We start from the raw sequence: 14228 nt of genomic DNA on the forward strand, positions 1-14228 counted from the left end.
GGATGCCTACGTCATAATAGCTATCTGCATGCCGAATTTCAGCCTGATCCGTCCAGTAGTTTGAGCTGTGCGTTGATAGATCAGTCAGTCAGTCAGTCGGTCACCTTTTCTTTTTATATATTTAGATAAAGATATTTAAATAAAAGATTGGGTTAAGGATATTAAATTGTATTTATTTAAAGAATTAATAATGTACTTAATATCTAATTTGTATCCTAAATTAAGTAAATAATTATTATTTATATTATGTGTTTCTTTATAATTCAAAAGAAATAACTAGCATTAAGGATAAGTTAAGATTATATTATTGTAATATTTTTAATAAAGTATGTTAATTTTGAAAAATGTTAATTTATTACCAATCCATATCCATACTTCTATTCTAACATTATAAATGCGAATGTGTGTCTGTCTGTCTTCTAGCTTTTCACGGCCCAACAGATCAACCGATTTTGATGAAATTTGGTTTAAAGTTAGATTACATCCCGGGGACAGACATAGACATTTTTTATCCTGGAAAGTCAAAATTTCCCACGGGATTCTTAAAGACAGTCTGTGTAACCTAATTTATATGAAACTAGCTTATGCTCGCGACTTCGTTCGCGTTGCCTACGCAAATTTCAAACCCCTATTTTACCCCCTTAGGGTTGAATTTTCAAAAATCCGTTTTTAGTGGACGTCTACATCATAATAGCTCCAGTCCAGTAGTTTGAACTGTGTTTGAGATGTGCGTTGATAAATCAGTCAGTCAGTCAGTCAGTCACCTTTTCCTTTTATATATTTGGATTAGATTTGGTACAGAGGTAGCTTGTATCCCAGAAATTTATATAGGCAATTTTTTATTCCGAAAAACCAAAGAGTTCCCACAGGATTTAAAAGAAACCAAAATCCACGTGGACGAAGTCAAGAGTATCATGTACAGTGGAAACTCGATTAACCGGATTAATTGTTGTCGTTAGGGATTCGGATAATCGAAAATCCGGATGATCGAATGTGTGAAGAAAAGCAGGTTTGTGCATATTATGTAGTTCACTATAATAGTTATTTTTAATTTTCAAAGTAAGATAACTATACCAAGTGGGGTATCATAATATTATGAAAGGGCTTTGCCTATACATTCTAAAACAGATTTTTATTTATTTTTATGCATAATAGTTTTTGATTTATCATACAAAATGGCGGAAAAAATACCCGAGTATGGAACCCTTGGTGTGCGAGTCCGACTCGCACTTGGCCGAACAATTTTCAGTTAGGCAAATCCGTATAACTGAGGGCCGGATAATTGAGTTTCTACTGTAGTTATATCTATTTAAAAGTCCTCTTAGCCTTCTGCTCGGCTGCGTCGCTGGCTCCGATAAAGGTTCTCTTTAGCTTGTGCTTGCGACTCTCTCTGTACTTTGCTGACACCTTCTCTGCCAGCGACGCTATCCTCTTCATGGTCTGGGCTGGATATCTGTAACAATTGGAAAATCAGTCAAGTGGGAGGCTTCGGCCGTGGCTAGTTACCACTAGAAACTAAAGGTAAAAACTGTCATACTCCTTGCAGGTTAGCTCGCTTCCATCTTAGACTGCATCATCACTTGCCACCAGGTCTGATTGCAACCAAGCGCCAGTCTATATTTAAAAAAAAACCACCAGATGAGATTGCAGTCACGGGCTATCTTGTATCGGAATAAATAAAATGATGTGATTATTGAAAGGGGTCACGATCCTCAGAAATAAGGAACACGACTCAAAGAGTCAAGACTTGAGTTTACCTGCACCCCAGGAACTCAATGTTAGTGAAGATCTGAGCCAGAGTTATCAACTCGGATTCTTCAAAGTCATCTTTATGTTCCATCATGAAACTGCGACGCACGTCCCACTGCTCGTCAGACTCGTGCTCTGTGCGCAACGCGTCTATATCTACCGATGGCTTCATTTTGGTTCAATTAATTGTAGAAAACCACAATATTATTACACCCTACACGTTGTTTTTATTTTTTAGCAATTTGTTTTGACCACTTTGACATTTGAGACTTTTGCCCACAGAACACATTTTTTTGCCAGCAGAATCACAGAACAAATTAGACAGCTGCTGACGCTAAGCTATGGTTTGGTCACAGATTAAAGGCTGTTTCAATTAGAATCGAATAGTCCAAGTTTGTCGTGCATGCCTTTCCTTATTTATCTATGATTTATAGTCTGGAGCCTGGAATCCAAGGCCCATTAAAATAAAAGACGTTGACAGAAAAATAATAAACATAACCTAGATTTCGTAAATTATTAAAATTTAAATCTTTAGTTACGAAATAAACGTGTTCATTAAAGTACTGAAATAGATCGGTAATTAGTACATAATAGTGTCTTTTTTATTTTATTAAAGCAAGTAAAATATATATTAAATATATATTAAATATATAGTATTTTAAGTAGGTATAAGACGTATACTTACTTGTTTATGCTAGAAATCTGAGGAACACCTTTTGAACCTAAAGAGGAAGTTGTGTTATAGCAACAACAGTATATTATAAAATACTATTTGATGCCCGCGACTTTTTCATCTATAGGTTTTCAAAAATCCTGTGGTAATCCATTTTTCCGGGTCTAGCCTAAGTAGCCTATGCCCTGCCCCCCACAATACAGGCAAATCTCTGCACCAAATTTTGGCATAGGCTACCTTTTATCCAGAAAAATTTAAAAGTTCCCGCAGGATATTAAAAAAAAAATCCACATGAACCAAGTTCAGGTACTTTATAATATTAATATGGATTTCATTTCAGCCGTAAATATGCCAGAAACTTTGAAAGTCCACCTACAGTTTGGCGGAGGTGCAGAACTCCTGTTTGACAAAGTTAAGAAGAGAGAAGTAGAATTGCCAGCTTTAAACAAATACTTCCCGGATTGCCAGACTGAAAAATGGACCATAAAAGAACTGCTTGTATGGATTAAAGATAACTTGTTGAAAGAAAGGCCAGAGTTGTTTTTACAGGTAATATATTATACTAGCTTATGCTGCGTGGACTACACAAATTATAGTTCTTGCATTTCACGAAGGCTCTAACTCATGCTTGTGTTTAAGTCGTATCAGTATACGTAAGGTACACTAAATGTGTGCGTTTGACAGCACTTGCTCGTGACTGATTGGTCCGACATGCACGCACACTTACGCAATGACCATGTAAATAGTGTTACCACAAGTAAAGTTCACTGGCCTTCGTCAGTTGCAAGAACTGTACAAATCCCTGTTTTGCCCCTTTAAGATTGGCAGACTTCACACACCTTTGAGAACATTATGGAGAACTCTCAGGCACACAGGTTTCCTCACGATGTTATTTTTCACCGTTAAAGCAAGTGATATTTAATTTTTGTAAACACATAATTCTGAAAAGTTAGAGGTGCGTGCCCGGGATTGAACCCCTGACCCAATAAACTCTGTTTAACATGAGGCCCCCGTCCACAGGGTGCCTCAGTGAGGCCTGGTATCCTGGTGCTGGTGAACGAGGCGGACTGGGAGTTGTGCGGGGAACTGACATACGAGCTGCAGCAAGGTGACGTCATTATGTTCATATCCACGTTACATGGCGGATAGGTGACTTACAGCCGTACTCAGAGTCACTTAATCCTTACTTAAGTTTAGTTAAAACGAGACAGAGCTATATCTCTCACATAAATCTGTCTCGTTTTAACTCAATCTTAAGTAACGATTAGCGACTCTGAGTACGGCGGTAAGTTACTTATTTTGTATAGTAATTAGATAAGGCTAGCTTTAGGTTTTATTGGATTAATTTCATTTAAAAAACTTACGTATTATATTGTATTTATTATTAAAATAAAAAATAAATTAAAAAATTTATAAAAGCGACTTTTGTTTTTTCCCATATTTGACACATTATAATTAGAGGTAGATTACTGATAGATATTAGGGATTTGCACTGATGATACATCAACGGGAAAATAAAATTCCTCTTGTGTCACACTGTGATTTTTCCTGTGGAGTCACAGTATTACTCACGGAAGTGTGATTCAACGGGAACCAATCCTTTTAGGTACCTTCTAACGAAACATTGAAGCTTGAAGTCACTGGCAAGCCTCAAATGTTAGTGCATTTGACGCAGGTAGCCCTAAAGTAGTGCCATTTTTCTTTTATTTTACCTCAACATAGCCTAATATTTGACATATCGTCGATTTAGGATCAAACCGAGATTTCCCTCACTCTGATAGCGCTTACCACTGCGCCAGGGAGGTCGTCAAGTCATGTTGTAAGGCCTCTGTGCAAAGGGTGCCTCATTAAGACCATAGTTTTAATTTATAAAAGCGACTTATTTTATCCCATATTTGACAAATTGGTAGATTACATATAGATATTAGAGATTTGCACCAGTGACACAAATAAAAATAAAATTAAATAAAATTCCCCTGTCACACTGTGACTCAAGAGGATTTTGCCCCCTTTGAGTCACAGTATTACTCACGGGAGTGTGACTCAACGGAAACATCCCGTTCAGACTGTTGGATACCTTCTAACGAAACATCGAAGCTTCGACGTCACTGGCAAGCGTCAAATGTTAGTACATTTGACGCAGCCCTAAAGTAGTCCTATTTTTTTTTGATTTCCATGGCTTTCTCGTTTTGAAATCCGTCCATTGTGCCAGATTTTTCCACGCACATGCGAACTGTGGAATCAACTCCCATCGGCGGTGTTCCCTTTAGTTACAACATGGGGTTATTCAAGGGGCGGACCAACAAATTCCTGAAAGGCTGGCAACGCATTGGTGGTTCCTTTGGTACCTACTGTAAATGTTTGGGCGGCGTTAATCACTTAACATTAGGTGCTTGCCATTTTTATTTAAAAAAAATCGGTTTAAAAGCATTTGATTCCCCGTTAGGTACCTATATTTCGACTCACCCCCTCGCTTTTAGTTCAAAGCCAATATACACAGAGGGATGGATCAAACAATCATAATCCAATTTGTTGATTTTGATGCAGTTTGCACTAAAACAACTAACTAGTTTAGTGTTGCGATGTTCCCTATGGCTTAGTGTTGTTACACTTCACAATCGAGATGTTCCGGGTTTGATTCCAAAATGTAAATAATTTAAGCATTAGTTATAGGTACTAATTGCGACAGGTCGACATGGCAACCGGGGTATGAGGCAGGGGGACGCCCCGCACACCCGCACGTCACCGGGTTAGCACCGGGGCATCCCACCCTGATTGCCATGTCGACCTGTCGCAAACTGTACCTAGGTTAGATAGGTATAAAGGAAATAATTAATGCTACCTAATCTATACAGGGTGTAACCAGAACGCTGGCAAAAACGAAGTCAGGTGATAGTACTGATGATTACTGATATGATACCACAAATGAAAGCGCAAAAAAAAAACCGGCCAAGTGCGAGTTAGGCTCGCGCAACGAGCGTTCCGTACAACATTCATATTTTTCGACATTTTGCTCGATAGTTCAAAAACTATGATGCATAAAAATAAATAAAAATCTGTTTTAGAATGTACAGGTGAAGACCTTTCAATTATGATATGATGATGATATAATATTGATATAGTTATCTTACTTCGAAAATTGAAAATACTAATTATTAGTTCATGACCACAATTTAATTTATTTTGTGTCATTTAACCACAAATTCACGGTTTTCAGATTTTTCCCCGAATGTCAGCTATAAGATCTACCTACCTGCCAAATTTCATGATTCTAGGTCAACGGGAAGTACCCTGTAGGTTTCTTGACAGAACGACAGACAGACAGACAACAAAGTGATCCTATAAGGGTTCCGTTTTTCCTTTTGAGGTACGGAACCCTAAAAATATAAAAATCCTATAATTTATAAAAGTTTACGATATAATATTGCAAATAAAAACTGCGTAAGAAGGTCCCTCGGAGTCAATGCCGCGTCGTAGGTGGGGCTTTTGACCCGAGTTTTGCACGTTATACATTGCAGGTTTGAAAAATGCGAAATCACTAAATGAGGCAAATGGTTATTGGTATAGGATTGTGTTTAGGTAGTATAACAATAACGCTAAGTTTTTGCTCGCGTTCTGGTTACATCCTGGTACATTCTTATTTAACTTATAAATAAAATTATATTTGCAATATTTACCTGTACCTACAGACCTTTGAGTAGGTCACCTAATCTTTTAAGCTTGAGCTAGAATAACAACACAATCCTTATAGTCTGAGAGACAGCTACAAGATTCCCTTCAAGTAACGAAGCTGTGATAGCCTAGTGGATAGGGCGTCCTGGAAATCAGTGAAACTGTTGGACCGTGAAAAGCTAGCAGACAGACAGACAGAAACACTTTCACATCAGTACCCTTATTATAAATGCGAAAGTGTGTTTGTTTGTTGGTTTGTCCTTCAATCACGTCACAACGGTTCATCGAATTGACGTGATTTTTTGCATAGGTATAGATAAAGACCTGGAGAGTGACATAGGCTACTTTTTATCCCGGAAAATCAAAGAGTTCCCACGAGATTTTTTAAAACCTAATTCCACGCGGACGAAGTCGCGGGCATCAGCTAGTTTATAATATTAGTATGGATTCCTTGTTTTCTCATCTTCTCTTGACGATATTTGACGCTAGTCTCTTAGCCTACATCGCCCGCACTGTAAGCCCTAGGGTTTGCACTAATCCTCAGAGCTAGCTTCGTGTCCCGGCGATGCCTGGATTAGTTCTAGACACGCTTTGAAAGACATCCAACGTAACTAAGGTACCTATCTTAGTCTAAGTATACATTAAACACCTTTAGCTGCGCTTTATAGTGGGTTTCAGGAGTTTCTGAAACGTTATGCGTGTTTCCTTCAGTTCAATAATGTTGCAACAAACAAGTAAAAATAACTCTGTTTAAGGCATATTGCCAAACTTTCTACACGTGCAACCTGTGGGTGTCATATACGCAGAGGGCCTACAACGACTTGCGTGTCCAATGGATTCAGAGTGCTGATGGGGCTGCCGAGGTGCTGCAGTGCGTCGCTGATGTTGAGGCTCATACCGACGATTTTTATGCAATCATGAGAAAACGAGCAGCTTCAGTGATGAGCAGAATCCGAGGTAGTTTCAACGGTATTCTGAAAACCTTATCTGAAAAACTAGATAATCCATTTATGAGACACTGGGTTGGTTTGCACATGCACTCTCAGTGTCTCATGGGTGGTAGATTCCTAGATAAATAAAATGGTTCATAAAAGAGCCTACTTACTAACATAGTCATTAGCAATTAATGTTAAAAATAAATAAAATAAAAAAGCTTTTATTATTCCTTACATGCACATACTTAATTTTACTTAGTTTTTAATTTTTATCTTATTATTAACATTATATTATATATACAATTACTTTTAATTTTTTCTTATTATTATAAATTATTTCTTTATTTAAGTATGTAGTTATTTACAATTGCAGGTGCTACCTGGCTTGGACCCACTCACGAAATCTCTTATATATATATTTTTTTTTACATATATATATATTTAATAGTTTACATATAGTTATGTTTTTAGTAGGTAATTAGTAGGTGACTATATTCTGAATTTCTTGTAAGGACCGCCTTATGCGGTAAAAGCCTCCTCCAAGACTTTCCATCTGACAATTAATGTTATTACTAACAAAATGGATGTACCTAATATCTTCTCTTCTATCTAAATATATAAAAGGAAAAGGTGACTGACTGACTGATCTATCAACGCACAGCTCAAACTACTGGACGGATCGGGCTGAAATTTGGCATGCAGATAGCTATTATGACGTAGGCATCCGCTAAGGAAGGATTTTTGAAAATTCAACTCCTAAAAGGGTGAATTAGGGGTTTGAAATTTGTGTAGTCCACGTGGACGAAGTCGCGAGCATAAGCTAGTCTGAACTAAAGATGATTATTATGTTATTATTATAATAATGTACAATACATCAAATGACATGGTATGGTATAATCCCATATTAAAGCCATTGGATTTTCCCGGGAAAATTCCTGGAAAATGAATACAGCACGGATTCGGAGAATGACAGCGGTGACGGTGAGGCAAGTACAAACAAAACGTTTACGTTATTTGCTTAGGGAATCCTGAATGTATAGGTACAGGGTGTTTATTGATTATTATACTGCGCTTGAAAACTATTGATACTTCATTATCCTTATTATTTACGTACTAATACATACTATCAGTACCCTTATTATAAATGCGAAAGTGTGTTTGTTTGTTGGTTTGTCCTTCAATCACGTCACAACAGTTCATCTAATTGACGTGATTTTTTGCATGGATATAGATAAAGACCTGGAGAGTGACATAGGCTACTTTTTATCCCGGAAAAACAAAGAGTTTCCACGGCATTTTAAGAAACCCTAATTCCACGCGGACGAAGTCGCAGGCATCAGCTAGTCAGTACCCTTATTATAAATGCGAAAGTGTGTTTGTTTGTTGGTTTGTTGGTTTGTCCTTTAATCACGTCGCAACGGAGCAACGGATTGACGTGATTTTTTGCATAGATATAGATAAAGACCTGGAGAGTGACATAGGCTACTTTTTATCCCGGAAAATCAAAGAGTTCCCACAGGATTTTAAGAAACCCTAATTCCACGCGGACGAAGTCGCGGGCATCAACTAGTATTAATATACTTTTAGAATAGTCCGATAGCCTACAGTCGTCATTCTTAAAGGGAAGAGGGTGTTCATTACTTAAAGGGAATCTTGTAGCTGTCTCTTGCACTACAAGGATTGTGTTGTTATTCTAGCTCAAACTTAAAGGATTTTAAGAAACCCTAATTCCACGCGGACGAAGTCGCGGGCATCAGCTAGTGTATTATAAATGCGAAATTGTGTCTGTCTGTCTGTTAGCTTTTCAAAGCCAACAGCTTAAACCCGATTTTGATGTAGTACAGAGTTAGCTCAGAGTTAGCTGAGGCAATTTGGGGCCATCTCCAAAATCAGAGTTTCCACGGGATTCTAAAACCTAAATCCACGCAGCATCGGTTGGTCGGTCGCGGGCTTCAGCTGGTTATAATATCTACAGTACCAAAACTACCTAATCTATCTACACACACGTTTTTATGAAATAACACCCGCTGTCTTTTTACCCCTGTCCTATAGATAAGGTCAATAATTATATAGCTTTAATTACAATGTGTAATATTTAATGTTGCTTCATCATCATCATCAATCGATAGACGTCCACTGCTGGACATAGGTCTCTTGTAGGGACTTCCACACGCCACGGTCTTGCGCCGCCGCCATCCAGCGGCTCCCGCAGACTCGTCTGATGTCGTCTGTAAACCTAGTGGAGGGTCTTCCAACGTTTCCGGTGCGAGGTCGCCATTCCAGCACCTTGGGACCCCAACGTCTATCGGTTGTACGAACTATGTGCCCTGCCCATTGCCACTTCAGCTTCGCAACCCGTTGAGCTATGTCGGTTACTCTAGTTCTCCTACGGATCTCCTCACGTCTGATTTGATGACGTAGAGAAACTCCGCACATAGCTCTCTCCATCGCCCGCTGAGTGACTCTGAGCTTTCTTATGAGGCCCATAGTTAGACCATGTCTCGGATCCATATGTCATCACTGGCAACACGCAATGTTCGAAGACAATTTTTGGTCCTCAAGCACTGAGGAATGTAACTAACTAAGGCTAACCTGGAAAGAGCATGGCAGTTTTTATTAAATCCACACATCTTTGGTTTCTACACGGTATCGTACCGGAACGCTAAATCGCTTGGCGGCACGGCTTTGCCGGTAGAATAGTAACTAGCCACGGCCGAACCAGACCAGACCAGAAATTGAGAAATTATAAAATTCCAAACCCCTGCCTGTAATTGAACCCAGGACCTCCCACTAGTAAGACCACAGCGTTTACCACTGCACCAGGGAGGTCAAAAAAGGTATGCGACAGGTCGAGTTAGCAATCTGGGAGAGAACGCCCCGCACTCCCAGCCCCCGCGCCAAACTGGTGCAGGTAACGTGTTGGTGTGTGGGGCACCCCCCGGCCTCATACCCCGCTTGCCATCTCAATCTGTCGCGGGCTATACCAAGACGGCTCTATATGTAATGGATATCTAAGATCCCTTTCAAGAGTCGAGAAAAAAATGCAATCCATTATGAAACATTGATTAATTAGTAAAAAGACTTATTTATAGACTTAACTATTCAAAGCAGCACATCATTTAAGTCTTTAAACTCCAAACGATAAAAAGGAATTGAATAAAAATAAACAAATAATACAATTTTCTTCCCAAAGGTTGCTCGGTATCGCTGTCCCTGTCGCTCGTGTGGGGAAATTGTTTGGGTTGGTCTCCCGTCTCGCTCGCCGCTTTTCCGAGCATAGTGGAATATTGAACGATCGCACTACCGGGATAGGGTAAGGATGTGACACAGGCATATAGCCATGTTGTCGATGCTTTTTAGGGTTCCGTACCCAAAGGGATCCATATGTCATATGGATCCGAGACATGGTAGCTAACTATGGGCCTCATAAGAAAGGAAAGAAAGGCAAAGAAGTATTTATAAGATACACAGCTGATTTGGAGAATGAAGGTGTTTTTTTATACAGATGCGAATGGAAGACAGATGGTTAAAAGGATACGGCATTTGAACCTTATGATTTAGATCCTATAGCTGGTAAGTTGATTTGAGATACATTACTGATTGTTGAATTCAAAATTGGTAAATAAGAAGTCGCTAACTATGGACCTCAACAAAACAAACTTTTGTTGATTACAATAAAGCATTCGATTCACTAAAACATAATCTCCTATGGAAGACTCTTTTACAGCAGGGAGTTAATAGAAAATACATAAGAATCATAAAAAACGTGTATACTAAGAGCACCGCACAAATTAAGACAGAGTCACTAGGAGAAGAATTCCTAGTATCTAAAGGAGTGAGACAGGGAGACCCGCTATCCCCAAAACTCTTCTCGGCAGCTCTAGAAGGAATATTTAGAAAACTCGATTGGGACGATTTCGGGATAAATATAAACGGTGTGAAACTAAACCACCTAAGATTCGCAGATGATCTTGTTTTGATATCTAACAACAGCTTAAACATCCGAATTATGCTCCAACAGCTTGCTGAGAAGAGCAGAGAAATAGGTCTAACCATGAACAAATCAAAAACAAAGATAATGACGAACAAAGAACAAGAAGATATAGAAGTAGATGGAGAGAAGATAGAATATGTCACTCAATACATCTACCTAGGACAAACTATCTCTTTCAAAGATCAAATTGACCTAGAACTAGAAAGAAGAGTGACTTGTGCCTGGAAAAGGTACTGGTCCCTAAAAGAAGTTATGAAAAGTAAACACTTCCCTATAGCAGTAAAAAGGAAAGTATTCAACATTTATATCCTCCCATGCCTGACCTATGGCTGTCAAACTTGGGCCCTCTCGCAGAAAAACTTGCAGAAACTTAGAACTTGTCAAAGAGGAATGGAAAGAAGTATGTTAGGATTCACTTTAAGAGACAGGAAGAGAGCGAATGACATAAGAAATACCACTAAAGTGCAAGACATACTTGAGACAATTAAAAAGTTGAAATGGCGGTGGACAGGACATATGACAAGGGAAAGCAACGAAAAATGGACACAGAAAATAACTGAATGGTTACCTCGAGATGGACAAAGGAAAAGAGGGAAACAATACAGGCGATGGGAAGACGACATAAGAAAAGTTGGAGGAGCAACATGGAAAAGGACAGCGCGTGACAGGCAAAAGTGGAAGCTGCTGGAAGAGGCCTATGTGTCGAGAGGACACGCTGATAGCTCAAGAACAAAACAAATTCTATTTTCTAAAGACTAAAACTAAAAATATTAAAAAAGAAAAACTATCAGCAATAAAGGTTAAAAAAAAAAAAAAAAAAAAAACTATGGACCTCAGAAGAAAGCTCAGAGTCACTCAGCGGGCGATGGAGAGAGCTATGTGCGGAGTTTCTCTACGTGATCAAATCAGAAATGAGGAGATCCGTAGGAGAACTAGAGTAACCGACATAGCACAACGGGTTGCGAAGCTGAAGTGGCAATGGGCAGGGCACATAGTTTGTAGAAAATTAGTATTTATTAGTGAATGACGGAGGAGGAAGAGCGGGGACTCTGAGATACAGGTTTTGCAAACTTACTTACCCTGGCACAATTTGTAAAAAGACATATTGTTAGAACCAATAAATCATTTCATTTCAAAACCGATAGTCCCGGAAGACCGGTAGTTGGGTCTCAAGGTGCTGGAATGGCGACCTTACACCGGAAGACGCAGTGTTGGAAGACCCCTCACTAGGTGCACGGACAACATGGGACTCGCTGGCGCAATACCTTGGCGTGTGGAAGTCCCTACAAGAGAGCTGTGTCCAGCAGTGGACATCTATCGGTTGATGATGATGATCATAGATAGTATGATACTACTACTGATACTAAACTGGACATTAAAAACTATACTATACTATGATACTATACTATGATAGTAAACTGGACATTAAAAAGAATCATTAAGAATGAAGAAGAATAATCAGTCTGAAAAACGACACGCTAACATCCGCTCGCGCGCAGGCCACCTATGGCCTTGCATTGGTACCAGCACGAAAATCTAGAAACGCTCTCAGGCATCCCTAAGGCTGATTCAAGGAGTACTGGAGAATTGCATAAGAACAGGTCAGTGATTTCTTCCTTGTATATATCTGTTTTAAGCATTATTTTGTTGTTTTTTCTAGGTTTTTTGTTGCAAATACCATCGCCGCTAATTCCATACTATTGCAGTATAATTATTATAATTAAGTTCGCACACGCACCCAGGATCAGTGACTATTTACACGTTGCCGATCCATTTTATTTCTTCATTCTTCTTCATTTGAAGATTAATGATGTTTATCGACACGTCGACAAATCCCAACCCTGCCAGCAGGCTGGTGTCCGTAAAATGGCAGTCGCACTACGCCTGCGTAGGCGAAAGGTTCTACACCGGACCACACCAAAATACCACCATTTGTGCTAAATAAATGGAAAACTATCAGTGAAAAACACTTAAATACAGTGCTTAAGACGTAATTACATACTATAGATGTGCTTGTGTGTGTTAAACATGACTATGTGTGAGTGTAAAGGATTATAATCCGAAATATAGTAAGTTATATAATTATATTTATATAATACTAAAGTAATATGTGCAATTTAAGGACTACTTAAGTTTCACTGACTAGCTTATGCCCGCGACTATCCTATTTCACCCCCTTAGGGGTTGAATTTTCAAAGATGCCTACGTCATAATTGCTATCAGCCCGATCCGTCCAGTAGTTTGAGCTGTGCGTTGATAGATCAGTCAGTCACCTTTTCCTTTTATAAGTATTAAGTATACTAGTTTATGTTCGCAACTTCGTCCGCGAGGGCCTATAAAACTTTCAGACCCCTATTTTACCTCCTTAGGGGTTGAAGTTTCAAAAATCCTTTCTTAGCGGATGTCTACGTCACAATAACTATCTGCATGCCAGATTTCAGCCCGATCCGTCTAGTAGTTCGGGCTGTGCGTTGATATATCAGCCAGAGCCGTAATAGCCTAGTGGTTAGAGGTCAAGCGACTTGACGTCAAGCACGTTTTTGCTTGAGCGTTTTGACCGTTTACATTGCTTGATGCTTGAGTCAAGCATTTACGTGCTTGACGCGACATTCGGACAGTGTTCGAATGAAAAAAGTGCCGTTTGCTTGTTCAAGCCGCTTGACGGGCGCATCAAGGAAGACAAATTTACGTGCTTGACCGTGACGAAAGCTCTTTAGAATAGGGAAATATTAGTCATTTAACATGGCTAATATTCTAAAAAAATCTGTTCAGGCATTTAGAAGTTAAGGTGGTATAAATAAACTTACATACATACATGAACCCGTACATTTCACTCATTTTTGAGCGTATTGCAAAAGCATGACCTTAACTCATAAAGTCAGGTTTAAACACCTAGTTAAATACCCTCCTTAGAGTTATCGGGTTATTTTGAACCCCTCAGTTATAAATTACATGTAATTGTCGCCATCGCGTGAAAATATTTTATTTGTAACACGACCCTCGTAGGGTTAGCATAAAAAGGTACAACGGTTTAATGAAAGGATCAAATTTTATCATGGGTTTTTCTATTTATAACTTTTTAATCATCTTTTAACGAAGTAATTTGATTATGTAGGTAGTTACTTTTTTTTAATCGACTTCCAAAAAGGAGGACCTAGCTTTCACTAGCTGATACTCCATGCTCCCATACCAATATTATAAATAC

General features: G+C 38.9%; 4 protein-coding genes across 6 annotated transcripts in view; 3 read left to right on the forward strand and 1 right to left on the reverse strand.

The window, feature by feature from the left end:
• Nucleotides 1-152: 152 nt before the first annotated feature.
• LOC117995226 (partner of xrn-2 protein 1-like) lies at nt 153-2025 on the reverse strand. The gene is made up of 2 exons (XM_034983229.2): nt 1758-2025; nt 153-1453 (listed from the first exon to the last, which is right to left on the reverse strand). Exons 1-2 carry the CDS (start codon nt 1919-1921, stop codon nt 1306-1308), a joined length of 312 nt encoding a protein of 103 aa, XP_034839120.1. The 5' UTR covers nt 1922-2025; the 3' UTR covers nt 153-1305.
• A 177-nt stretch (nt 2026-2202) lies between these two features.
• On the forward strand, nt 2203-3834 carry Urm1 (Ubiquitin-related modifier 1). Of its 2 annotated transcripts, none has more exons than XM_069508141.1 (3): nt 2203-2325; nt 2763-2971; nt 3443-3834. In XM_069508141.1, exons 2-3 carry the CDS (start codon nt 2771-2773, stop codon nt 3569-3571), a joined length of 330 nt encoding a protein of 109 aa, XP_069364242.1. In that variant the 5' UTR covers nt 2203-2325; nt 2763-2770; the 3' UTR covers nt 3572-3834. The 2 variants fall into 2 exon arrangements, with proteins under 2 accessions (XP_069364242.1, XP_069364243.1); XM_069508142.1 differs by having other exon boundaries at nt 2272-2411.
• Nucleotides 3835-9868: 6034 nt separating this feature from the next.
• Nucleotides 9869-12968, forward strand: LOC138404392 (uncharacterized). The gene is made up of 4 exons (XM_069508130.1): nt 9869-9940; nt 11051-11253; nt 12523-12624; nt 12827-12968. The coding sequence occupies exons 1-4, from the start codon at nt 9869-9871 to the stop codon at nt 12966-12968; spliced, it is 519 nt and encodes a 172-aa protein (XP_069364231.1).
• Nucleotides 12922-14228, forward strand: part of klg (klingon) — a 113287-nt gene continuing 111980 nt past the window's right edge. For both annotated transcript variants that reach the window (XM_069508269.1, XM_069508268.1), the window contains exon 1: nt 12922-13092. The gene's annotated coding sequence lies outside the window, so the exon portion shown is untranslated. The remainder of the gene's footprint in view (nt 13093-14228) is intronic.

Source organism: Maniola hyperantus, chromosome 28 (genome assembly GCF_902806685.2).
Source record: "Maniola hyperantus chromosome 28, iAphHyp1.2, whole genome shotgun sequence".
NCBI lineage: Eukaryota > Metazoa > Arthropoda > Insecta > Lepidoptera > Nymphalidae > Maniola > Maniola hyperantus.